Source organism: Miscanthus floridulus, chromosome 7 (assembly GCF_019320115.1).
Source record: "Miscanthus floridulus cultivar M001 chromosome 7, ASM1932011v1, whole genome shotgun sequence".
Lineage (NCBI taxonomy): Eukaryota > Viridiplantae > Streptophyta > Magnoliopsida > Poales > Poaceae > Miscanthus > Miscanthus floridulus.
Window position 1 is genome coordinate 83,378,652 of NC_089586.1, and position 26,973 is coordinate 83,405,624.

Consider the following 26,973-nt stretch of genomic DNA (forward strand, 5'->3'; position numbering starts at 1 on the left):
ATGGCGCTTCGAAACAGGTTATCGGCAGCAAGACCTTTCGCTCCTCCTTAGGAGTAAACTGTTCAGGCTTCCTCTGTGCGGCGTGATAACAGTTCATCACAGTCAACCACAACACCATCTTTGCACGCCATATCATAAAATTCTTGCCATCAAAATTATTCGGCTTCAAAGCGGCAGCAAATCCACTGATAGAAAATTACCTATAATTAGGTTTTTAGATTGCTAGAAATTTAGGCATTTTCATTATCAGTTTAATCTAGAAATATAACATCAGCAGGTTTGTGACAGCATATATGTGCATGTGTATATTTTTTATGAACGCTACAGCATACATAGATGACATACTGATTGATACAGTAAGAATACAAAATACAGTAATCATAGAGATTAGATTGTACTCAGCGGATGGTCCTATGCCGAGGGTATCGGAGGCTCCATTTGCACTAGACATAGTGCGCTGCTAGAAGTCACAGACCACAGTCGATGCAAGAAGATGTTCACAGTGCAGTCCTATGAACGGATCACCAGGAAAAAGATGCCTTGATGTTCTAGGGAAAGGACGGATCCAAGAGCGATCTCTAGGAAGAAGATGAACGAGCAGTCATGGATCGCTCCTCAAAAACCTAATCGCCGCTTACCCCGTGCAGGATTCTTAGGCGAATGAGGGTTCCAGAGGCACCTGCTCTCCCGCGACTCCATGCGCGCAGAGGTACAGGACGGGAAAGTCAGAAGGCTGTTGATCTATGGTTCTCTCGGGAGTGGTTACGGGAGATATGGTCTGGACTGACGGAAGATAGGATATACGGCTGCTGACGGGGAATGGAAGACGAAGGCAGCGGAGAATCCCAGGAGACGGGAAGCGGAAGCGGAAAGGATGGTAACTGACATAGTCAGTTCACCTCCACCATCAAGGAGCGAAACTCCCGTAATTTGTGCATTAAGTTTTAAGGAGTTGAATGAAACCCACTTGTATATATATATATATATTTATTTATCCTATGAGTCTTACTAGTATGATAGGATCGTGTAGGATGCTATGCTATAGGACTCCGGTAGAAGTTGAGTGATTACCTGTCACTCGCGAGAGATAGGAAATATATTACTGTATTATTATCACTTGGAAAATATAAATGGTGGAAAGAAAAAAATAATGACTAGGCAGGGATATGGTTTGGGTACTAGTGGGTGTAAGAGGTTGTGTCGCCACGGACGCGGGGCATAGCTTGGTCACACTGCTTTCCCTGTCTGTGTCGATTAAGAATCGGCCGTTGCATAAGACTCGAAGCACTTATTATCCCGAGCACATACTTGGGTATGGGCACTTGGAAGACTTGTTACTCTCTTGTCGTGGATCCGGCTCTTTTTGGACCGACTATCTTGGTGGTTTTTGGGTTAGAAGGTCCTTACACCGCACTGAGTTCGGGACTCAGGGGCGGAGGCTTGGAGTCCCAGTTTGGATGGGGACCTGGACACCCAGGACAGGAGGGTGATGGGTTGGTCCTGCTTGTGCCTTGGGTACAAGCGGGACGTGTGTTTTCAGGGTACCCAGCTGGGGCCATTGATTCGCGAATCCCCGGGCAATCCGATATGGCTTATTTTGGGCCTAGCACCGTAGTAAGATCTGAAAGATGAAAGATGGAATGGAAAAAGAAACTCTAATTGCTTACCACCTGCTTAAAAGTAGCACATGTGCTTACATAGAATGGTTAGTTAATGAACCAATGCGGCTATTAATAAAAATCGAATATAAGGACGCACTCTTAGTAATGCTTTCTGCAAATGCAATAAACCCACAAGCCAAATAGCCTTGCATATCCTTGAAGTCTTTTCTTTCCTCCTGTCAGGTAAGTCTTGCTGAGTACAATTGAGTACTTAGGGTTTTATTTACCCATGTTGCAGGTGACAGGTGGATGCTAGAGCTGACCTTGTGTGTGGATTTCTCCTGGTGAGCTCAGAGAGGATTTCCTTTACGCTGCAATTATAGTTCTTATTTATAACTCTCACTAAATATTTTTATAAATGGAAGCTTTATAATATGTTGTCATAGTTTATATATCGTTGCTTCATCATGTCATGTATATATGTTTTTTTTCACTGTAATTCTGATCACCTGTTTATATTCCGCTATTCAATTAAATTGTTCATAACTCTGATAATATGAATACACTCCGCTGTTAAATAGTAAATGTTATACTCTGATATTGTATTAAAAGTGATGTAAGAAATGGTTAAGAATGATATAAGCTTTATTCTCTCATTTGTGATCCTAATGGAAAAATGTGGATTTTTGGATTCTTCCCTGGGTGTGCCTGACGGAACTGTATAATTTAGTGTTCTACCTTGAGTGTTTAGTGTCTAATGGAAGATGAGTGCTCCTGGGAGTCATTAGATTAGGCAGTTCTGCCACTTCTGGTTCTCTTGGTAATAGATTGGTGGAAGGAGGAGGTATGCAGTCACCATGGATGTCCCAGTTTTTCTTGGCACGCTGGAGGTGGAATTCTTTGTCCTTGGCAAGGAGCATGTGGTGCTGCTGAGTAAGATGAAGCTAGAGTTGATAATCTTGCTGGTGGGGAGGCTTTGTTTGTTGTTGAAGAATCTGGTCCTCAACAACCGCTAGCTGGTAGACTAGTCTGGGTTTAGCTCTACACCTCAAGTTGGAGGCGGGGTGGGTTGTTAACGTAACCCGTCCGCTCGCCCCGCAAAACTAGGCTTCGTGGCTGTTGTGGACCAGCTGCAATTTTTTCGTGGGCTGAACACTTCCAGCCCTCAAAGCCTATTGGGCGAGCTGAGAAGCCTCGTAGCAATCCGCAAGACCCGTAAGGCCGCAACACCCTCCTCTGCTCTCCCTTCCATCGCCGGGCCACCGCCACCGTCAGGCCAGATCTGAGGTTGCCTTCGCCTCCCGGACGACCTGGGCCTCGACGGCGGCGGCGGCGGCGGCCCCAACCCCGACGGCGACGCCTTCGATGAGATCGGCTCCGAGGACGACCTCTTCTCCACCTTCATGGACATCGAGAAGATCTCGTCCTCTAGGCCCTCCAACCGTGACCGCGACCGCACCGCCGAGACCTCGTCTCCACCACGCCCCAAGCACCGCCACAGCAGCTCTGTTGACAGCTCGGGCCTCTTCTTCTCACCCGACATCGACGGCGGCGCGGGGAAGGATGCCACGGTGTCGCTGGCCAAGGTCATGGAGGCCAAGAAGGCCATGACTCCCGAGCAGCTGGCCGAGCTCGCGGCCATCGATCCCAAGCGCGCCAAGAGGTACTGCATCCTTGATCGTGACAATCCATCCATTTCTTTAGTTACCATTACCATGCTTGGCATTGTCACTCATGCCTAGCCTCAGTCGCCGAGTGATCGACTAGCTCCAGGATTAGTTGGTAGAGAAATATGCTCGAATACTATAGATCAATTCTTTTGTTTCGCCGAGGTGGCGAGGAATTAGATCAGGCGTCGAGGACAATCATGCATGCATGCTTTCTGATGGAAGTGGCTGGAGATTAAAGGAAAGACGAGCATTTCCCCTTGTTTTTTCCTCTGCTGGGTGTTGGGGGGTTTGAGCAATTGAGCCCGTTGATCATGATTGGAAAAAGGAGGTCAGCGAAAAGGGAAACTGGGTATTTTCTTACCTATGAAGTTATATTTCCCGGTTGTAATTTGAGGGTTTACAGGTGAAGTGCTGAGATATAAGCTAGATGGGTGGTTTTGAGGATTATATTGCTTACTTTTGACACTTTAGAATGATGTCAGACGAATGCTTTTTTGTTGGGCGAGATGAAAAGAAAATGAAGCACATTGGACTAACGATTAGAAAACCTAGCTATATTAATAGTTGAAGGCAGTAGGAAGCAACAACCACTTAAAACTATCCAATCAAATCAGTGAAAATAACAAGTTCTAACCATTTTACCTATTGTATCTCTATTGAAACTATGAACGATTCCCAGCGGTCATTGGTTGAAATTTTAATAGAGAAATGTGAAATTGTGAATGATGTTGGAAGCAATTGGATTTTACATTTCTAATAATCACGTGACATAATCCCGTCACCAAAACCAGGTGCTTTCATCCTTAGCATGGCAGAGATCTCATTAGTAACAAATAATGCTATCCAAACTGAGTAGCTGATAACATGATATCCACTGTTTATAGTTAAATTCTAATGCTTCAAAATTACGCTCCATCATCACTAGTTTTTTATCTCTTTTGTTCTTAGACATTTTACATGTGCCAGTGTGCCTACTGTTCTTGTAGTAGAAAAAGGAAATTAGAAATAACAGATACTCCCTCCATGTCAAATTATAGTTCACTTTGGCTTTGTTCTAAGTCAATCTCATCTAACTTTGACTAAGTTTTTATAAAAATGTATTAACATCTACAGGTTAAAATAAATGCACTTTCAAAACATATGTCATGGAATTTGATGAACTAATTTGTTAGTCTTTTGCTGATCAAAACTGCTACACAAAATTTGATTGATCAGTCCTCTACAGTTCTCTCTTGATTAGTCCATTTGGTTGTCCTCTAGCTTATCATGTTATTGTATTCTATCTAGATGTGCTGGTGTGGACATGGCACCCCTGCTATCTAAGCTTGCGCCAGAAGAATTGAGTGGTCAAGAAGCACATCAACAAAGCAGTAAGCATACAACTTCAAGGAGTGTGAACGTGAAGAAGTCATTGCTAGTGAAATGGATGTCATCTACTGTTAATGCTCCAAAGCCTCCAACAGAGAAGCGGAGGAAGTCATCTGCTTCGAACGTGCAATTTGTGAGGTTCCCGCTACTGAATAGGATCGTAGCATTGCCAAGGATGCGCCACTCCAGAGCCAAACACCAGAGGTCACCATGTGCAAGATTGTCATCTTCAACCTTACCTAATGATACAAGAACGACTGCTTCTCCTAATCTTGGCAAAGATGCAGCATCAAGGAGCGTGGATAGGATCAAGTCCTTGCTGTCGAAACGGAAGTCATCTGTTGTTAATGCTTCAAATCATTCAGAAGGAATGCAGAGGAAGTCATCTACTTCACGTGTGCATTATGTGAGATCTCCGGTACTTAATAGAATGCTACAGTCACCAAGGATGAGCCAGTGTCCGATACTATCTGCAAGATCATCATCTTCGTCTTCATCTGATGATACAAGAATGGTTATTTCTCCTGATCTTGGCCCAGGTTAGATTTAACTTTCTACATATTGAAGCAACCAGTTTATGTCTCAAATTTTTCGTTAGCATCTTTAATTTCTTTATTAAGAGTGTGTATATATAATTATACGTGTGCCATTGGGCCTTGGTCACTAAACCCTAATAGAACAAGCCTGCGAATTGCGCATGCTGCCTCTTTTGATGGATATAATTCAGCTCTTTGTTATTTTTGTTGTTGCAGCTAACTTGCCACTATTTTTTCTTTCACAAAATGAAATAGCCTTCAACATTGCATAAATTCTATTCATCCGGCATCTGGATCTCTCCTCCCTCCCTTACATTCTTAGCTGTCTATCAGCCAATTACTCCACAGTTAGTTTTAGTAGGAGTAACGAGGTAGTAGCAGACTAGCAGTAGCAGCGTAATTTGGTGAGTAATCTCGTCGTGTAAAACGTTTCCCCTGGGCTGCCTTTTTTTATCCCCGCGGGAGAAAATTACTCCCAGGTTATTTTCGTAGCGCCGTCAGATTCAGATTCAGGTTATTTCTGACGTGCTATTGTATTCCATTGCCCGTGATGTCAATCTGTAGAGTACCTATCCGATCATGCATGTCTAGTTCTAATCTTCTATTCCTTTTGCAATGCCGAGTCATTTAGAGGTGGAAAGGCATTCCATTTGTTATATTTTGCCATTCTCTATTTCATTACACTGCCCGCCAATTCGATTTGCACTGCTGGAAAGCTTCTCCATCTCTCACACACAGTGTTCTTTTACCGTTAGCGCCCCTAACCACGCACCGTTGGCCCAATTTGCGGTGCAGCAGGAAGGATTTGGCGGTAGATGGTGCAAATTTCACAGTGTCTTCCATGATCCAGGGCCCTAGGCCTCTCTTTACTTCTTTTCAAGAATTGTGTATATACTAGTATACTAATAGGATGATCCTTCAGAGTTCAAGAAATACAGGGTGTGTTTGTTTGCCTAGCCCAATGGGGCCACTGCGCCCCAGGAGTGCAACATGGGCTGTTTGATTGTCTGGACGGGCTTGGGAGCCAGCCCCACACGCTCCCTAAAAAAACTGGAGAGTTAGAATTCTCCAGTTTACAAACTGGACCTCATTGAAGCCCTAAGGCCAATGCTCTGTACCATCCCCAACCCAACCTGAGTTTAAGTCCTAAGATGTTAAGACCAAGTCTGGTGCTTGTCTCCTAGTGTAATTTTTTCCATTGTTGCTGCATCTATGAATCGTTTGAGTTGGGGGCAAACTGATTCATTGGTACGATAATTCATTATTACTTAGTCCTGTTTCTACTGTCCTGGTCCTTTAGATGAATTTTCTTGCTGCATGAGATACCTTTAGTTACTGACTATGTATACTTTAGTAAATGCTTGTACTAATCAATACTTACATACTTATTGTATAGATGCATCAAGACCAATTAAGAGACGTAAACTTTAGATCTGATGTGTGGAAAGAATTTGAGCCTATTTATGAGGGGAATCTAGTAGTTCAAGCTAAATGTATTCATTGTTTGGAGCTCTTGTCTGCTACTTGAGATAATGGTAGAAGTTCTTGTCGTAGGCATTTGAAAGTGTGCAAAGAAAGGACTAGAATGAACCAGTTGGTTGAAAGCATGAACACAGGACTATCCCCTGATTCACTAGCTCTGAAGAATTGGAAGTTTGACCAAGAGGTCTCACGTAAAGCTATGGTCAACTTTATCGTATTGCAGGAGCTGCCCTTTAGTTTAGTTGACCATGCACCGTTTTAGAAATTTATTGCTACCTTAAATCCTTAGTTTACCATAGTGTCTAGAACTACAGTTGCTGAGGATATTATGAGCTCATATGAGGATCAAAGGTTAGCCCTTCGGGAAACTATCAAAAATTCAAATTCAAGGGTCTGTCTAACTGCTGATCTGTGGACTTCAAATCAGAACCTAGGTTACTTGTGCATTACTTGCCACTTCATTGATAATGACTGGATGTTGCAGAAGAGAATAATAGGTTTTGGTCTTGTAGCTTCGCCCCATGATGGTTTTACTTTGTTTAATGCATTGTTGAAGTGTTTGCAAGAATGGAAGTTAGAGCACAAGGTATTTAGCATCACATTAGATAATGCAAAGAACAACAACATGGTTGGTTCCTTAAGGAAAAATCTTTCAGAAAGACACCTTATGCTTGGAAATGGTGATCTGCTACATATGTGTTGTGTAGCGCATGTGTTGAACCTTATTGTCAAGGAGGGATTTAAGGTGATAGATGGTGCTACTGACCGCATTCGAGATAGTGTCAAGTACATTAGAAGCTCACAAGCCCGTAAACAGCATTTCGAGGAAATCATTGTACAATTAGGTATATCCTGTGAGAAGAGACTGTCTCTTGATGTTCCAACTCGGTGGAACTCAACTTATTTAATGCTGAAGTCTGCAATAGAGTATAGGGCAGTCTTTGGTGTTATGGAGTCACAAGATCCTAATTACATGGACAAGCCTTCTAATACAGATTGGAACATGGCAGACCTACTTTGCAATGTGTTCAAACCCTTCTATGATGCTACAAATGTAGTTTCTGGTACATTATACCCAACAGCAAACCACTGTTTCCATGTCCTATGGGAAGTCAAAGGAAAAATAGAAACTTTGGAATCAAATACAAATATTTCCATTGCAGTTATGGTGAGCAAAATGAAACTGAAGTTTCAAAAATACTAGGACATATGCTTGTTGCAGATATGTGTTCCAGTAGTTCTAGATCCTAGGTTTAAGCTCAGTTTTGTATCATTTCGTTTGGACACTGGTTTTGGTGATAAAGGTCCAGCATACACTGAAATGGTAAAGGCCACATTGCAAAATCTGTTTTATGCATATTCATCAATGACGCCTGATTTAAACTACTCACAACCAGAGCCCAATGATGGAAGTATTGATGAAGATGACTGCTGGGCAGACTTTGAACAACATCTTGCAGCACAAAAAAGGAAGAGAGTGAAAAGTGAGCTTGACACATATCTGGAAGATGATCTTTTCCCTCGACAAAAGAAATTTGATATTCTGCAGTGGTGGATGATGCATGCTACAAAGTATCCTGTGGTTTCTCGTATGGCAAGGGATGTGTTTGCAGCACCCGCATCGACTGTAGCTTCTGAATCTGCATTTTCCACTAGTGGAAGAATTGTTAGTGACTACAGAAGCCGACTAACAAGCAAGAAAGTTCAAGCCTTAGTATGCCTGCAGGATTGGTTGCGAGCAGAAGGTACATTTTCTTTGAATTGTACAAAGTAGCATATTGTTAGTTTGAGTATTGTTGTTTGAGCAATAACGACACCTTATAACTCATTACTCGCTCTTGTTTCAGGTTTATCAGATGTTAAATTATCAGAAGATGATATTGGCGATGGTGACGATATTTGAGGAAAGGAGGTGTCAGGTTGAGCAAAGAAGGGTGGCAAAGAAGGGGTGCAAGACACGGAGAACTGGAGAAGAAAATGACATTTTTTTTTGTCTTTGTAGATATAGAACTCCTTTCAGTTTAGCATTTCAACTTTATTTATGTTACTGTCTTTTGGAATTCTTAAATATTTGGTCCTGGATTATTGCAGTGAGGGCATGGCTCCTTTTCCAGATCTCGTTATTCCTTTGTCAGGCTATCTATCATATTTTCTGTGCCATTGCTTATTTCCTGGACTTATATTATGTAGTTGTTGATGGAAAGTTATCTCAAACATGCTGCTTGATGGCTCTAGATTCATGTTATAGACAGTTTTGTACCAAGTAAGCTTGCTGTGATTACTATTGTATTGGTCTTGAATAACATCCTATTCATGCATGGTGAGTGACATTAGGTATGAAAAGCTAGTCGGAGAACAGTTCTCAATATCTGATGCAGATTACTGCATGTTCCATTCTCCATATAACAAGGTATCGTGACTTCACGCTTGCTCAAATACTAATAATTTTTAGCAGCTGATTAATTCTTCCCATCCATTCACCTAATTTATGTGGCATGCTAACACTTCTCATGCTAGGGGGAGGATCTTGGAGGTACTGAGAAACTGGCTAGAGAAGAGTATTCAGGTTATTGTGGTCACTGATGGTGAGCGTATTTTAGGCCTGGGAGATCTTGGTTGCCAGGTTAGTTACATTGCCCTGCCATTTTTGCTTTGTCAAGGATCATTTGTGCTTCTGAATTTTTTGTTAAGCGCAGAGTTTGTTGCTTATATATAATCTTTTTTTTGTGTGTGAAATATGTATAGGGCATGGAAATTCCTGTGGGGACGCTTGCACTGTATACTGCTCTTGGAGGTGTACGGCCATCAGCTGTGAGTACTTTACATATGAATGTACAGTTTTAAATTGGCCCATGTGAATATACAATTGTTTATTAGCAGTGTGATGGAATATTTTCCTCCATGTTGTGTCATAGTGCTTGCCTATTACCATTGATGTGGGAACAAATAACGAAGATCTACTAAAGGATGAATTCTACATTGGATTAAAGCAAAGAAGAGCAACTGGCCAGGTTCCATACTACTTGCATTGGCTATGCTCGTTCAATTATCATGATTCATGTTAACCTTTATGATTATGGATCTCAATATATTCATTTTCTGAATCAGGAATACTCTGAACTTCTGGATGAGTTTATGGCTGCAGTTAGGCAGAACTATGGACAAAAAGTTCTTGTCCAGGTATGGAAAATAGTTGAAAATAAATTATTTGTTTCCTACTAAACTATAGCAGACCACTTTCTAAAATTTGTTTGGCATCACAGTTTGAGGACTTTGCAAACCACAATGCATTTACACTTCTTGAGAAGCACAGGACAAACCATCTTGTATTTAATGATGATATCCAGGTAATCAAATCAGATGTTAGTTAATTTATCTTACTTTTCTTAAAAAGTCATTGGATTTTGTTCCAGACAGCAGTACTAACTCTGAAACCCTGATATTTATAGGGCACGGCTGCTGTAGTGCTTGCAGGGCTTATCGCTGCTCTGAAATCTATTGGTGGGACTCTAGCTGATCATACATTCTTGTTCTTTGGTGCAGGAGAGGTGATTGACTCTTTTTTGGAAATTGTAGAGTAAATGCTACTGCTCACTATTAATTACTGCATGTATCAAAACTACATCGCATTTGCTTAGCCTTTGTTTAGTTACCCCAAAATCTAAACTTTGGCACTATGCAAAAAGAAGATTCCCCGTCACATCAAACTTACGGTACATGCACAGAGTACTAAATGTTGACGAAATAAAAAACTAATTGCACAATTTGGTTGTACTTTGCGAGACGAACGTTTTGAGTCTAATTAACGATTGGACAATTATTACCAAATACAAACGAAATGCTACAGTGTTCTAGGATTCCGGCGGCGCCAAATCGGCCGGCAACTAAACGGGGCCTACTTGCCTTCACATTCCCATGAATCTTGTAATCAGATGAAGATAGTAGGGAACACTATCAGTTCCAATAGGTTCTTTTCAGTATAGACATGCCCTTCGGTGTCTTGGGGATAGGATCGTATTGGAAATCATCTTGTACTTGCTGGTTTACATTCCAAAAGAATGGTTTGGTTGTCCTGAGATTGTCAATACTTTGGCAAACATAAGTACATAATTGGTATGCTAGTATTAACTATGGTTTATCATAAACACAAATGTATGTCATTGACTTTCGTGTTCAATAAAGACTGCAAAGCATCGGCAGAGCAATGGTGATACAGATTTCCAAGAAGGAAAAGGCCAATTGTTGATCAGTGGTGTCAGGTTTTCGAATCAGCAAGAAATGGATGACTAGTGCTCATACTTGTTTTTGATAAACAACTATCATCACCACCTGTGTGATGATATGTAACCAAACACCTTGCGGGTCTTGCGGGTTTTGCATATAAGTTTGTTGTGTCCGCGGAACACTTGTCCGCAAGATCCGTAGCTTTATGGCAAGCCGCAAGCCCGCTAATAAACTTTGCGGCAAGCAAAGCGGGTTAGTGGCCGGCCGCGAACGAGCCCGCCTGCAAGTTGATCTACACCACTTCCTTAGGTCAGGAGCAAGGTATTTGGCTTTCTGGGTGAAGGGTTTGCTAGCAGAATGGCTCCAACTTCTTTGGGCCACCTCCTGAAGTCCTATTCATAAAGCCACCAATTTTCAAAATGAAAAGGTTTGTTAGCACGGTGTCTAGTGGAGTTAAGGGCGGTCCCAACGAAAGAAACTAGTAATTTCTATAACATAGGATACCGCACAAAAAAAGTACTGCTTTTCAACCCATGGTTTCTATGAGTAATAATTATTTTCTCTTTCTCTCCTAACTCTATCTTCTTCCTCCAATGGAAGTGCGACACGAGCTCCCTAGAAACTGATGGTTTCTCCCCAATGGCGATTTCATGGTTTCTTGGTGTATTGGGTCAAGAGTAGACCTGATTTCTTCATGAAGAAATCATTTCTATGATTTTTGCTCTCTTTCTTCATTAATTACGTTGCCATGTCAGCGTTTTGCCTACGTGGCAAGTCATTTAATGAGGATAGAAACCATCATCAATGCACCATTGGAACTGCCCTAAGGATCGTGAGAATTGGAGAATGGTCGCTGTGGAGCATGGGGAGGTGGTAGACCGTCGTCCAAGGGTACGCCGTGCACCATTCCACATTCGCAAGGCAGCGGTCGAGGCGCTGAAAAGTAGGTGTGGTGCTAAAAGGAAAAAGTCTACTTAACCCCCCACCTTTCATACTTGGTCTACTTCACCCCCAACTATGAAACCGTCTGTTTTACCCCCTGAACTTTCTAAAACCGTCTATTTTACCCCCTGGACGGTTTTTTGACAGCGGTTCTGCTACAGCAACATCGTTTCTGCTACAGTAACTGTGGGGTTGCTACAGTTCCGGTGGTTTTGAATTTTCATTTTTTATTTATTTCGGTGAATTTTTGAAAAATCATAGAAAAATCATAAAATGAAAAATCTAATTTTGTTGGACTCCACATGAGTAGATCTACATAGTGAATATATAATACGGTATGCTTTAGTAAAATTTTTTTACTATAGCCTTAGATTAATTGGAAAATCTAATTTTGTCTGTAATTAATTGAATAACTCATAGCTGCAGCTTCTATGGTCCAATTGTGGTGAAATTTTTATGGTACGTTAATTATTGTATGCTTGAACTATAGTAAAAATTTCGTACTCATTGGACTATGTATAACTTAGTTATAGATAAATTCTAATTAATTATAGATAAAATAGGATTTTTCAATTAATCTAAAGCTACAAAAAAAATTGTACTAAAGCATACCGTATTATATATTCACTGTGTAGATCTACTCATGTGGAGTCCAATAAAATTAGATTTTTCATTTTATGATTTTTCTATGATTTACTATGATTTTTCAAAAATTCACCGAAAATAAATAAAAAAAAGAAAATTCAAAACCACCGGCCCTGTAGCAAACCCATAGCAAAACTGCTATCAAAAACCGCCCAAGGGGTAAAATAGACGGTTTTAGAAAGTTCAGGGGGTAAAACAGACGATTTCATAGTTGGGGTTGAAGTAGTATGGGGGTTAAGTAGACTTTTTCTGGTGCTAAAACGTTTGTTGGTCCAAGTGTAGGCCAGACCATTGTACCCCCAAATCAATGAATCCACACTGCTTCACATTATCACAAAAAGCATTAATACGCCTAATATCAGGTCTACCCGGACATAGCTTTTCATTAACATGCATAATATCATTCATATCTCCCATACATAACATAGGCAAGTTGCTGTCGGTTACAACAAAATTCAGCACTTGGGACCATATGACATTGGTAGTTCGGTGATGAGGATCACCGTAGATACAGACTAAACCAAACTGCTGTGGGCTGAGAGTGCTAGTACACAAAGCAAATATGTAGTTGCTGGAGAGATCTACTACTGTGAGGTTAATTTCGTGATTCCAAAATAACCAAAGGCCACCAGATTGGCCTTGCGATGGGACTACCAACGCATCAGAAGCATTAAAACGATTTACAATGGAAGAACGTTTGATTGATGAATTTCTAGTTTCTAAGATAAAGCATACCTGCGCTCTAGTAGATGTAAGTAGGCGGGCAAGGTACACCATCTTCAAACTGCGTAGACTCCCACCTGAGCCTCGGCAGTTCCATGCCAGGAACATCATGGTTCCCCTGGCGCCCTTGAGGCTGGCGTCGGAGCCTCGTTCGTCGTCGTGGCGGCCAACTGGAATCCTAGCAGTGACGCAGGAGCACCAAGATCCAACCTCCTAGCCGAGTCAGAATACATCACGCAGCGGTGCAAGCCAACCAGCCGGGGAAGCCTCCACCAATCAGGAGCGAAGCCGAGTTTTTTTTTATGTCGAATCGATGGAGGATTAGGTGGAGAGGAGGAAGGGGACTGACGAATGTGGGACGAACTAGGTGACGCACTGAGATCTAGCGGAGGGAGGGATCAGAGACTCCTCCGGACCAACAAACTATTGATGATAGAAGGGAGGGAACGAAGCTAGGTCGATCTCAGAAGAAACAAAGCGGATGAAGCCATAGATCAGGTACGCAGCAGTCGATCTAAGTATGGATTTTGGAGCAAGGAGCGTGGGGGAAGCAGATTGGAGCTTAGGGATGGGTATGAGGAAGTGGAAAGGGGAAGAACCGGCATAGAGCTTGCTACTCACCAGCCTGGTCGCCGTCTGCAAGCTAGGTTGAGCGAGCAGAGCATAAAGCATCGCCACCCAGATCCAGCCATCCGATGCCTCGTACACGTAGCTGCTGGATCCCTCGTCGATCCTACGGAAGCAGATGAAGGTGGATCGAACGAGCAGGAAACAGACGAGATGGGGGAGAATTTGGTAGGATATGTCCTAGAGCGTGGATAGGAGAGATCAACGAGAGTAGTGGAAGATTTAGATTAGAAAGTAGCAGGAGTCTATTGATGGAAGGAGTCTTGACAAAGATCAGGATGATTGGTGGATTGGCAGGAGATTAGGAGAAGGGGAAAGTAGGAGAGAGGAACCGGCATACGCCACTAGCTACTACGAGCTCTCCAATTTGTCTTCCATCAGGGCAGCCGGGGTTCGAAAGGGCCTTTAAAAGAGAATGCAACACACCAATTTGGCTTTCATCAGGGCAGCCGGGTTCGAAAGGGCCTTTAAAAAGAATGCAACACAAGATTTTCCAGGAGGTCACCCATCCTAATATTACTCTTTTCCAAACACGCTTAACTTCGGAGTTATGATAGGATCCGATGCTTTAGTTCTGGTATGATCGCTTTGACATTGAAGTGTGACACGACTATTGGATGTTTGGATTTGCGACGGTTAGGCAGATCACTCTAAAATGAGATTTCAAAATCTTACAAAATATGATTTTTTTAACAGAAAAGCTCTGCAGCACTCTAGTGTTTCTCTCCTTCATCACAAGCACAACCTTCGGTTCCTCTCCTCTCATTCTTCTCCATCTCCAACCTCTCTCCCTAGAAGGGACTCGGGGGAGGTAGACCAGCCAAGCGGTGGGGACGATGAAGGACGGTGTTAGGGTTCTGACAACGATGGAGGTGGTCGGGCCAGGTCAAGGCACGGGCACCCATGGCCATGGCGGCGCTGAGAGGAGAAGGAGGCCGCCACGGAGCTCCGGCAAGACCCTACCGCACCGCGACGACGGCACATCAGCAGATGAAGAAGAACAACGAAGGAAACGAATCTGAGTGTTCGGACACTCAAGCACGCAATAGACAGAACCTTTTTTAAGTTCGTATATTCCTTGGATAAAGTACAATTTTACTTTTTTCTAAACGATACATTATTATGAGACAGAAACATTCGGTAACTCCAGTTTTCATTTTGGCCATTATTTTTCACACACAAGGAACAGAGACATGTTGCCATCATTCTGCATATATGGAGTATTTTTCGACTGAACTTCTTCGGACAACATATTACAGCATACTTTCTTCTGGGGAATCTCCCGCGCAGAAACAAATTTCATAATCAGAACTATAAGACATTATTACGAAAAATAAATATAATATAATATAATATACAAAAAGGGTCAGTGACACCTTCAGTGAGTCAAGTCTACCATCAGCATTTACTAGAACAATTTCTTTCCTCCAATTGGCACACCAATTGATTTTCATCCAAGTAATGACAAAACAGAGGAGGAAACAGATCTGTCTTGTTAGCAAGATTTTGTACATTGTACATGACAACTAATGTCTTGCTGATGAATCACAGCTGCTTCAAAGAATATTTTTAGATGATAATTACATTGGTGTCAGCAAAGGCTGGACCTCAACAGGGACTGATAGTACTCTAAGGTCTCTAGCCATAAATTAAGGCCGGCTTGAACGGGGAAAATTTGATGCAAGCGCCTAGTCCTAATTCAGAAACAGTGCCATAGCTATTTGTCAGAACTCTATACGAAGAGTAATTCTTGTTGCAGCAGTTGACCTTAGAATAGACAAGCCATATCATTTTGGCATCGTTAATCTTTCAACCTGTATGTGCCATCAAGGTCAAAGGGCTGAGTAAAGCTGCCTACATTCCTGGGCAACAACCTTGCTGAGGACAAGGCATGCTCCTCACTTGGGATGAGAGCTATAAGCAGCAGCCACCTCCACAATGGCGATTCAATACTTCAATCTAGTTCTAGATCAGAACTCCCAGACATTACATGTGATCAAGGAAGTGCCACAACAGAAGAAATGCTGCAAAATGGTGGTGCTGGGGAGTTGTTGGTCAGTAGTTACCTGATCACTCTACACATGTCAACTATTCACTTGACCCACTGTTTCTTGATGAATCTGCAGAATATTAATGGCCGCAGATAGTATAAGAAAAGGCATATTCATGCTTCATGATAAATGATCAAATATAAATAACAGGTCTCCAAATAAGACCTCGTGAACGACGCTTTCCCTCCATTGATTCTTTCTTCTCCTGACAGCTCTGGCAAAGGAATGGACCATCCCAGCGACGCAAGCTCCCAGGTTGTGATGAATCTTCATGTACAGATATCCCTTGGTTTGGCTTTAACTCTACTTGACAAATGGCACATATGAAGAGTTTGAACATATTTCGAACAGGGTATTCAGAATCCAGCCTGCATTCAACAATGACAAAATTGCAAAATTCATATTTACAATTCTGGTGCAAAATGTTGAAAATAAAATCAAGTTTCCATCTAATTGTACAAGACTTAATTATCAATATGAAATTAGGGAACCAACCGTCTAGAAAGAAGTGCACACCCATCCTCAAATATTTCCTCCACGTTATCTGGCTCCATATATTCTCTATCTGTATGGGAATGGGATGATGAATCCGATGATTTTTTCTTGCCGAACATATTTTTGAAGACACCAATCCCTGGTTGCTTTTTAGGATGTGGCATGCAAGGGTTGTTTTTTTCTACTATTATATCAACAACAATACAGGTGGTATCATCCCTCAGTCCTTTTGATTGCACAGCAGTCTGCAAAAGGTTTCAGATATGTAAATAAGAGTATCATTCAAGATTTATGGCTGCACATAGAAAGGAAGTTACTTTAACGATTTGCTCAGCTGCAGGCACCGGAGGAAGTTCACGTGAACAGTTAAAAGCTACTTCTGGAGACAAGGCATCCCAAACACCATCACTTGCAATAATAAGTCGGCCTCCCGCAGTAGATAGCTACACATATTAGGAGGCAGATTACGGTTTGAATGCTGAAGATATTGACATAGTGCTGAATAGCTACACATATTAGGAGAGAGATTAAGGTTTGAATGCCAATGCTATTGACATAATGCTGAATAATAACTCAACAAAATCACCTAGCTAATTGTGATTCTCTCAAAAAGGACAAGTAGAAAAGTAGGCAGTTTATGCAAGTGGCTTAGCATAACTACAAGGTACATAACCCAACATTGGTGGTAGAATGAAATATTCTTCACACTGCACACGGAAATAGTACTAGAGAAAATTGTGGTCATGTGAGAAGAGGTAGTTACCATAAGAAAATATAAGTTTTAACAAATGCAAAATGTTACACTAAGGCAAGAGACTTGGAGAAACAGTAACTTTATTAGTAATATAGGATTTACAGTAGAAAGGGTAAGCCATAAGATTTCAAAGCAAACTAAGTACAGTCCTGCAAAGCTGATGTGAAGAATTAAACAATGCATACCTTTACTTGCTTCACAAGAGGAACTGGAACAATAAATTCACCAACATCTTGATCTCCAATTGACCTTGATAGGCACAAACCTCCAGGCCAACACCTAAGGGGGCCAATCTGGAGGTAAGAAAATTAAATATAGGTCAAGCAGGTTGAAAGAAAAAAAACAAAGAGCACTTAACCAAAAAATCCAAAATCATAGCCTGCTCATGGTGTTAACCCTCCTATCCTACCACCTGAAAGGGGCCACTCTACCACCTTTCCTTCTTCCCACTCTATACCCTTGCACCACCACCCCTTCCCTCCACCCACATGGCACATGCACTCGCCTCCCTGCCACTCCTACAATTAATGATGGACGCAACGCTCCTTATAGACATAATGATCAAGGTTTTCACATTGACTATTGGTACTTGGTAGAACACTTTAGATCAGGTTCAAAAGCTATTTCTTGATTTAACATAAAATGAAGGGCTGAATTCAAAGCTCAGATATGTGAAAAACAAAAGGCAAGCATAATTGCATAAAACATGCATATGCAACTAGAAGCCACCTAAACTAGTTGTCGATGTAATATTAGAACTGCATGAAGCACATCCAACTATTACGTGACATGATTAGAACTTGCATGTCATATTGGATATTCATGCACTGAATTTAAGCAATATGAGCAACATGATCATTCCTCAGCATTAGCTAACAAGAAAAAATATGAGCGAAGTTCAAACCTCAGCACCACCAACAACATTTAGCCTTCCCACATCACCTCCACATTCTGTTACACGATCAACCCTGCACATAAAAAAATAAGTTAAAGGAGCAAAGAGGTTGCCATGAGAAAGGGGAAGGGATGTGCATCAGGAGAAACAATCTTACTCCTCTTTACTTGCATCAAATCGATGATCAGAGGATAAATGATAAATTGAACCTTCAGCTTGTAGTACACAACGGGAATCGCCTACTGATGCAACAGTGATGACCAATCCATCTATTATGACAAATGTCACAGTTGTCCCTGAAGAACGTGCTGTAACAGACAACCAAATAGATATAGTAATGAGTAAAGCTGGTTCGGGTCATAGGAATCCATGGTAAAACATATGGCAGTATAATCTAGTAGTAGGAAATCTACTTCCTTTTGATGTTAGTAAGATTAAGAGATGTGTTATCTCGAATATGTTGTGTATGTATGACAATGGCGATAGGCACAATAACATCGGAAATTATGGTATGACATCTCAATCTTCTTTATCTTGTCCACAAGGAAATTATGGCATATGGTGATAGACAAGGAAAAGAACCTGGATGGCTAGACAAGTTCATCGATACAACACATAAATATTAGTCGATGCTGCGTCACTTTTTGTATCACACACCTTTAGTCTGGAAATCTTTATCGGTTTTGACGAATGCAGCAACCAGCGCTCTTGGGAGTGCAGCAAGCCAGTCTTCCCTGTTGAGATCAGCAGGGATCGCGCTCAAGACGTTGTTCAAGAGATTCTCCTTGGTGTAAATCGCCGCTCCATTCCCATTATGCCCATCAAACAGCTGCAACAAAGCGACAGCTCCATTCCCATTATGTAAACACTTTTAACCACCTGCTAGTAACGGCATTTATGTATACATCAATGGGAGTAGACCGTAAAGGGTCGTCACGGATGTTCCATACCAAGGACAAGTAAAATACGCCCCAAAATGGCAAAATCAGAGCTCATGTTTCGCACCAGACGAATTCTAATTACCGCACCCACCTATCCCCAAATACGAAATTCACCCTGAAACCTATGATTTTTGGCGCACCCAGCCGATCGCGCATCGCCACCCCACCTAGATGCCCCCAGGCCAGGCAGGGCAGCGATCCACGTGACGCCAGATCGGGGGCGGCGATCGCGGCGGGAGGGGGAGAGATGAAGAGAAGAGGGGGGGGGGGGGGGGGGGGGGGGGGGGGGAGTGGGCGTGCGCTTACGCCGAAGGCGGAGAAGGAGGAGGACGGGACGCCGGGGACGCGCTCGCATTCGGGCTTGAGGAAGGTGAAGTCCTCGCCTTTCTTGGCCTGGCTGAAGAGGCCCGAGTGCAGCTCCGGGCGCTCCGACGCGGTGCGCTCGCTGGCGACCTCCCGCCTGAGCAGCACGGCCAGCGGCACCGCGGCGCCTCCCCCCTGGCTGCTGCCGCCGCCGCCCGTGGACCCCGAGCGCGAAGACATCTCCCCGCCGGACAGGCCGCCGCCGCTGCAACCACCGCCGCGGCGCCGAATCCGGTGTGCAGGCGAGCGAGCGAGGCGGGCGGTCCCCGTGCCTCTCACGCCCCTTTTGGTGCGGTGCCTTTTTTGGGGAGGCGAGGAGAGGGAGGGAGAGGAGGGTGGTGGTGCGAGGAAGAGGAAGAGAGGAGAGGGGAGAGTGGTCGGATGGGTCACATGGGAGGGGAAGAGAATTTGGAGGAGTACGGGACGCGGAAATCCAGCCCGCCACGCGCATTGCACAATTTCGGCAAAGGTAGGCAGCCCGACCGGCCGAGCAGAGGAGGAGGAGGGCCCTCCGTTTTTTCTTTGAACGGCTCCGGGTACAAAGTACAAAGGCGACTGTCATGATCCATACATATGCACGCGTCAGGATTGGTTTCACTGCGTAAATTCAAATCCCTCTGGCCATGAACGATGACACGCGTTAGCGTTACCGACGAGGCATGCATGTGTTTACCTACTCCAGTACGAGAAGTTCTATCGGTAATCAGTTGAAAATTTGCATAAATATACTCAACCCACGGCAACAGGGACGTAGCCAGCGGTGGAGCTAGGGGCTACCCATTCTGAGCACGTGGAGTTTTTCTAAGTTCTCTCTTAAAATTTTATACATACATGTATTAGGTAGGAGAGGCTAAGATTAAGAGAAGATAAAAAAAACTCTATTCTTTTGTTCAGCCCCTTCTAAATTTTTTTCTGGCTTCGTCGCTGCACGGCAACCATCCACAACGCTCTTCAATCTACCTTTTTTGACACGCCTAGGTGCGGACAAAATTAACCGAGAACTGAACCAATAACAGAAACATAAACTGCAAGAATCGAAACCGAAATATTCAGTCCCTACTTTCAACTAAACGAATTTCACTCGGTTAATTCGGTACTCGTCCCGGTTGAAAAAAAAAACAAGATTTTCAAAGAAGCCCATACAAACATGCGGTCCGACTAACTCATTACATAAATAGTACCTAAACACCCCACTCCACATCCCCAACCAATCCCACCTTCTCCCGATCGTTGTCTCTTTCGTCTTCACTGCTCATTCAGCCAAGTTCTCCACGGCTCCTTCCTCGGTATGGTAGTGCCTACGTGGGTACGCCCCCGCAACTCCTTCCCCAGTCCCCACGACAGCGGCAATGCACCAGCGGCGCGCGTGGCGAGGCATGCAAGAGCGCGGGGCATGGAGGCAAGGCGGGAGGCGGCCTGGCAGCGCGGCAGCATGGAGACAAGGCGAGTCGTGGCAAGACGATGCAGAAGTGCTTGGCGGCGTCCCCCCTCTCCACCAGCAATGACACGACCCTTCTAGCGGGCACGAGTGGAGGTGACGGCAGCGCACCCCTCCAGCAACCAGCGACGGCCGCTTTTTCTCTTTTTTTCTTATTTCCTTTCTTTTTCTCTTTCCTTTTTCTTGGATTGGTAAACCTATACAAGAACTCGATTAGTTCGGTTATGACCGGAACTGAACAAAAAAACTAAAACCAATTTTTACTGATTCCTATTGTTGAAAAGAATCAATCGTTCCCTGATTCCTAAGAAACCGAATTTTCTAGAAATCGAAGAACTGAATCGATTGGTTTATGATAACTGAATGCCCACCCTTGCCGCCACTGGTATCACATACGGTCGAGAGGAAAGGTGATGTTTAGCGTAAAGAGCAAGTCATCTATGGCACAAATTCCACCCATTTTCATCTGTACCACCTTGTAGGATCGAGATGGCCAACTAGAGGGAGGTGAACAGTTAATTCTAAAAAAAATTAATCAAGGCTAGCCAATTTTAATGCTGAAGTAAACTAACAGTCTAGTCTTCACTGCACCCTTCTATCTAAATTTGCTAGCCCCCTAATAAAAGATTGAGCTAGTAAGCAAGTGGGCTACTAAAAAGTGCATATAGCCCTTTAGTGGGTTTTGGTGGATTGACTGACAACACAATTAAATGTCTAACAAGTTTGTAAACTTGATGGTATTCCACATAGTGTTGAAATAAATGTCAAATTGTGTATTGTTATGTTAAAAGATTATGAAAAACAACCTAGTTTAAACAAAAAAGATAACAATGAAAATGGAGTTGATGAAATGGCTACTATGTTGTGAGATATCATAGCATCATATGAAAGCAAGCATATTGGTAAATGGCAAATGACACATGAGTCGATGATTTTGGATTGGTCTGAATAACGGCTTGCTTTGCATTAACAAGAATAAATTGATAGTTGACTTATATTGATTAAGTTGGAAGCATGAAGAAGGAAACTGTCATGAGTAATGGTATTATAAAGTAATAACAATCCAAGGTGCAAAAGTATAAAGAGACATAGTCTTATATATATCTATGGTCTTATTGTTTTGGATTAAGCTTACATCATGAAGTTAGACATTGAGATGAATACTAAAGGTATCTAGCCAAAAATAAAGAGGATATAAGGAATTATGAATTGGCTTGACCATATTTGTTGGTGTTTTGTAAACCGGATTAGTAAACTTATACGATTGTTGCGCTGCTCTAGGAAGACGATGGTAGCATCCAAAAGACACGAGGATTTATACTGGTTTAGGCCAGAGCCCTACGTCCAGTCTTAGAGATGATCGAGTACGTGTTCCTCGCTTGAATGCTCTGAAGTTCTTACAATGAAGGATGCAAGAGTGGTAGAAGAGGAAGAAGAGCTAGAGCTAGGAGATGGACTGCCCGGAGGGAAGCTCCAGGGGCCCTGCTATGATGAAGAATGAGTAAAATAGTAGAGGATGTGAATGTGTCGAGGTGGGTGCCCTAACTACCCTTATATAGAGTTCAGGGCTAGGGGACATACAAAGGAGGAGGTTCTCCCGACCGGAGGGTCGTGAGCCCGAGGGAGGTCCTAGCTAACTTGGCTTGCAAGCTACGTCGTCTTGTGGTGCACGTCCGGGCGTGGTTGTCGTCACGGTCCTATGGCCACATCGTGGCATGGTGTGATGTGGTGCTACTGTACCGACCGTGGCAGCACTATAGACACGATGGTGGTTCGCCAACTGGCCTGTGCGATGTGGTCTCCGCCATGGTCTTCGTCATCGTCTCTTGGTTTCTTGGGGCATCGTACAGGAGTTGGTAGCCGCCCTATAACACCCTGGTGTTAAGCATGCATTTGGCATTGGAATTTCATGAGCATAAGCATCATTGATCATTCATGAGCATGAGCATCTCAAATTGTATCTCTATGATTGCCTATATTACATGTGTTGTTACTAAATGCTTTACATATGCTAGGGTTTACATGTGACCAATGTATAAAATGCTTGTGGGACCTTAGGGTACCCTAAATATGTTTAGAATGTCATATGGAACAACTTTGGTATTCATAACTTGGACCAATTTGGCCTTTAAGCCATGGTTATAGTGTAAATTACAATTTTCAAGTTGTAGGTTTGACCTAAATTGAACTATAGCATAGAGTGTTTGCATGGCAGTGCACCCTTAAACAAAGTTGTAGTATTTGACAAGGGTAACAACTTTTATTTTTGTGTCAAGGTCTAATTCTGTGCTTAACATGGTCAAATCGTGCTCACAATAGTCAATGCAATGCTGTTTTGAAGACTTACAAATTTTTTAGTCTAAAATGCGTTACAGTTTCAATATACCCATGCTTGTCGTGCTGTAGCTCATAAATGAGGCTGATCTAGACCAAGCTCATTTAAGCAAAGTTGGAGTGCTCATGAAGCTCTACAACTTTGATTCTCACCGTTTGTGCTGAATCGTGTTGTTTTGAGAGATCAAGAGTGAGGAAGGGAACGGTTTCAGTCGAGCTGAATCAGGCTCATGTTGATCTGGGCAGGCTGGTGGTGGCTGACCATCGCAGGCCGCGCTTGCCATCTGGCGATCGTACGCCGGTGCGGGCCCCACCAGTCAGGCCGGGGTGAGCTTCAATATCGCCGCAACGCGCCTATCTGCTCGCTCTCACTCATTTCCTCTCCTTCACTCGCTCTCGCACCCGCCACCGAAGCACCGCGCTCGCCATCACCACCATCGTGCTTCGCCACCGCGTAGTGCCATCGTCGCTGCACCATTGTCCAATTAAGTTTGCCAGCAACTCCGCCATAGTCACCTATTCCACCCTGACCAGCTTGCCCCTCTTGTAGAGCTAGGGTAAGATCATATTTTGCTTCACTGCCACCGCGCCATCACCGGAGCACCGTCGCGCTCGTGGCTCACCGTGGATGCGCCTGTCCACCGCACCTCCTGTCCTCCTCTTCATCGGTCTATAGTTGTCTTGTGGTCCTTATGCTTAGGTAGGAGCTTGGCTTGATGCTACTGCATGGTCGTGTGGGAACTCGCCGCCACTCCCACCGTGGCTGCCATTACTGCCGTGGCAATCGAGCTCGCCGTCGCCGAGCTGAGCCATCGCCTTCCGTCTCTTTCGTGCACATTAGGATGAGTAAGCCTAGACCTAGTGTCTAGCATGATAGAGACCCACCTCTCGCCATTGTCTCACCAGAATGCCGTGAGCACCGTCGTGCTCCGTGCGTCGCTGCGTGGGCATGCACGCGGTCAGAGCTCGCCGTCACATCACCGGAACCCTAGCCAGCTAGGTTAGCTCCAATAGGTTACCCCGTAGCTGTAGAGCACCTCACCAGAGCATATAGAGGCCAGAGGACACCGGCGTACCACCACGCGACCATTGCTGTCCGCTATTGCTGTCGGCGAGCTACTTCCGGTGAGCTTCTAGGCTAGCCGAGCACACCTATTGACGCGGATTGATGAGACAAGCACGTAGGTGTTGTCGTCATCGCCGGTAAGATATCACTGGTCAAAGCATCTCCTCTGTTCTCGCGTCATTGATGTCTAGGTCCCACTGACCAGCAGGCCCCATCTGTCAGTCTGAGTATTAGTTGATTTTCTGAATTGTTTTCTCAGATTTGAATGCTTGTTTCAAAAATTCATATCTGGAGCTTGGAGTGTCCAAATGGGGTGAACTAAATTTTGTTGGTTTCATTATAAAGTGTAGTATTTGATAAACATATGAAACTTAATGTTTGTAATGTGTTTTTGGGAGAATTAAATGGAGCTAGATAAGTACTTTTAAATTGTTTGCAATCTTGTAAAATGTATAACTTGAGCTAGGAAAGTGATAAAATTGTGATTCCAATTTTGCTGATCTTGTATTGACTTGCTCTTATTAGAAAAAATGTTTAACTTGTAGTAAACTTGATTGGAGTAGGGTCTTTCTATTTATCTTTTAATAAATGGTGTTTTCTAAGGAAATTCATAAGGATAAAAATAAGTAACCTATTGCCATGAAAATTTTTGTACAGTGTTAATGGGTTTTAGGAAGGCTATGAAAATTATGAAATCTGTTGTTTGACACTTTTCAATAGGGATAACTATTTTCACTAAAATCAGCCCTTATACCTTGTCATTTATGTAGAGGGTGCTATACTTGTCTATTTGGCATGAAATTAGTACAGTAGCCTATTGGGATTATATATGAATCACTGTAATTTTTTCAGAATTTATTGTGCACTTTTGGTATATTTTCTTTATTTCACCTTAGTGTCCAAATAAATTAATAAAGGCATTTAAATAAATTATTTGGGCTTGATCATCATATTTTCTAGAGTGTGTATGATGCCTATGAACTATTGGTACCTTTGGTTGTGCCCAATTTTGATTTCTAGTATGCAGTAAAATATTATGGCTCTAAAATTCAATTATAGAAGTTGTTTGGACAGATTCTGTTGTTAGGTGTTTTGCATAGGTAAAATGGTGTTTGCTGTAAAAATAGTTAATAACAAAGTTGTAGAAAATATTATAAGCTTTTCAGAAAGTTTAGGATCATAGAATTTAGTTGAGTAGAACTCTAGTTATGATCTAAACTTGTAGTTGTTATGTTGTGGTCCAGAAACGGACTTAGTTTTGATTCTTGAAATTTCTAGAGAAGAGATATGCACCTACTCAACTAAGAATTTAACCTTGTTATCGTCCTAATGACCTAATATGATAGTCATCATTAACCATGCACACTATTATGACATCATCCATGACCTTTCTTATGCATTCATGATTCTCACTTTTTGCATATGCATGCAATAGGTGCGACGGGGAAATCACCGTGTTGGAGTATGAAGCCGATCCCCAGGAAGAGCATCAGGAAGTGAAGCAATAGGAGGCCCCAGGAGAAGGCGAGCTCAACAGTGAATAGTTGCTTGAGTGCCCAGATCACCAGCCCTCCACCTTCATGAAAGGCAAGCCCCGAAGCATTCTAAGTCTTCTATGTTTTCGAACTATCAACTGGAGTCCTTTTATGTTGATGAATTAAGTACTAGGAGTTGATTGGAACCACTTGCTACATATATCTTCCTTGTCTACATTTATATATCTTGTATCCTATGTAGGTTTAGGATCTATGTTTAGTCGGTAGAAGCCGGGTGATTACCTATCACCTGCATGATATAGGTGGATAACTAATCATGGTTGGCTATATGTGCTAGTGTGGAATATAACCATGTGTTAATGAATAAAAGAGACCGGGTGGGATCATGATAAAGAAGCAACAAGGCATGGAGGTCTTGGGTGCCTATTTATCCCCGTCTGTGTCAGTTAAGGACCGATTCGCTCTACGTCCTCATATCATGTTGAACGCCTAGCACTTAGTTGGCCGAATCCGATGATACGACTGCGAAGCTGAGTAGCTCAATTCAGGCCGAGCCTTGATAAGACAAAGTGTGCACACTAGAGGCAGTAAGGATGTGCGGAGAGCCAATGACATGAGTCCAAGTGCGGGACCAGGTCCCGATCTTCCTAGCAGATTGGTAGAATCTCTAAGGGTGCGGTGCTGATCGAACCCGTGAGTTAGTCCTAAATTGTACCAAAGGTGACCTGAGGCTACCTTCATGAGGTGTGCCTTGGTTTGTGTTAGGAATAAATTCCCTAGTTGGGTAGGAATCGATTCGAATCGCCGTCTTTCTCGGATAGTGAGAACTTGACTAAACAGTGGCAACGTAGAAGCACTAATTGAAACTTGATGGTTATGATGATGCTCAAATTATTCTTATACCGAATATGGTTACTAATGCTTGTTAGCTTAATCAAGTGATTGCTCTAGTACAGGTGCTAATCTAGAGATGCTTAATTGAATATGTATTCAAATTGATGCTAGAGGGACTAAATCTCCAAGTTATATTACTTAAGCTTTTATGCAAAATATTGTCAAGTGTCAGTGCAGAAAGTGACCAACACGTAAATATTTGTAGTTTTGCCATATGTTGTGATTGGATGTGGCCTAACACTCAATGACACATGGTTTATACTGGTTCAGGCAATGTGCCCTACGTCCAGTTTGAGTTGGTCGGTGACTTTATTCCTGAGCCTAGGTGCTCGAAGTTTGTTGTGGGGTTACAAATGGAAGGGAGAAAGATGGGAGGTGCAAGAGGTCCGGTCGGACTCCGATATGAAGGGCCAAGAGTGACGGGAGCT

General features: G+C 43.0%; 2 protein-coding genes and 2 pseudogenes across 3 annotated transcripts; 2 read left to right on the top strand and 2 right to left on the bottom strand.

Moving 5' to 3' along the window:
• Nucleotides 1-3,004: 3,004 nt before the first annotated feature.
• LOC136465763 (uncharacterized) lies at nucleotides 3,005-8,288 on the top strand (annotated as a pseudogene).
• Nucleotides 8,289-8,974: 686 nt separating this feature from the next.
• LOC136465764 (NADP-dependent malic enzyme-like) lies at nucleotides 8,975-10,238 on the top strand. Its single transcript, XM_066464372.1, has 7 exons — nucleotides 8,975-9,072; nucleotides 9,175-9,280; nucleotides 9,403-9,468; nucleotides 9,573-9,668; nucleotides 9,766-9,837; nucleotides 9,921-10,004; nucleotides 10,107-10,238. Exons 1-7 carry the CDS (start codon nucleotides 8,975-8,977, stop codon nucleotides 10,236-10,238), a joined length of 654 nt encoding a protein of 217 aa, XP_066320469.1.
• A 4,053-nt stretch (nucleotides 10,239-14,291) lies between these two features.
• Nucleotides 14,292-14,409, bottom strand: LOC136468130 (5S ribosomal RNA; annotated as a pseudogene).
• An 883-nt stretch (nucleotides 14,410-15,292) lies between these two features.
• Nucleotides 15,293-19,713, bottom strand: LOC136467194 (probable protein phosphatase 2C 15). Of its 2 annotated transcripts, XM_066465791.1 has the most exons (10): nucleotides 19,261-19,713; nucleotides 18,671-18,842; nucleotides 18,171-18,321; nucleotides 18,023-18,086; nucleotides 17,304-17,411; nucleotides 16,682-16,807; nucleotides 16,365-16,609; nucleotides 16,035-16,237; nucleotides 15,885-15,938; nucleotides 15,293-15,783 (listed from the first exon to the last, which is right to left on the bottom strand). In XM_066465791.1, exons 1-9 carry the CDS (start codon nucleotides 19,495-19,497, stop codon nucleotides 15,907-15,909), a joined length of 1,338 nt encoding a protein of 445 aa, XP_066321888.1. In that variant the 5' UTR covers nucleotides 19,498-19,713; the 3' UTR covers nucleotides 15,293-15,783; nucleotides 15,885-15,906. The 2 variants fall into 2 exon arrangements, with proteins under 2 accessions (XP_066321888.1, XP_066321887.1); XM_066465790.1 differs by having other exon boundaries at nucleotides 15,293-15,938; nucleotides 19,261-19,712.
• Between the last annotated feature and the right edge of the window lie 7,260 nt (nucleotides 19,714-26,973).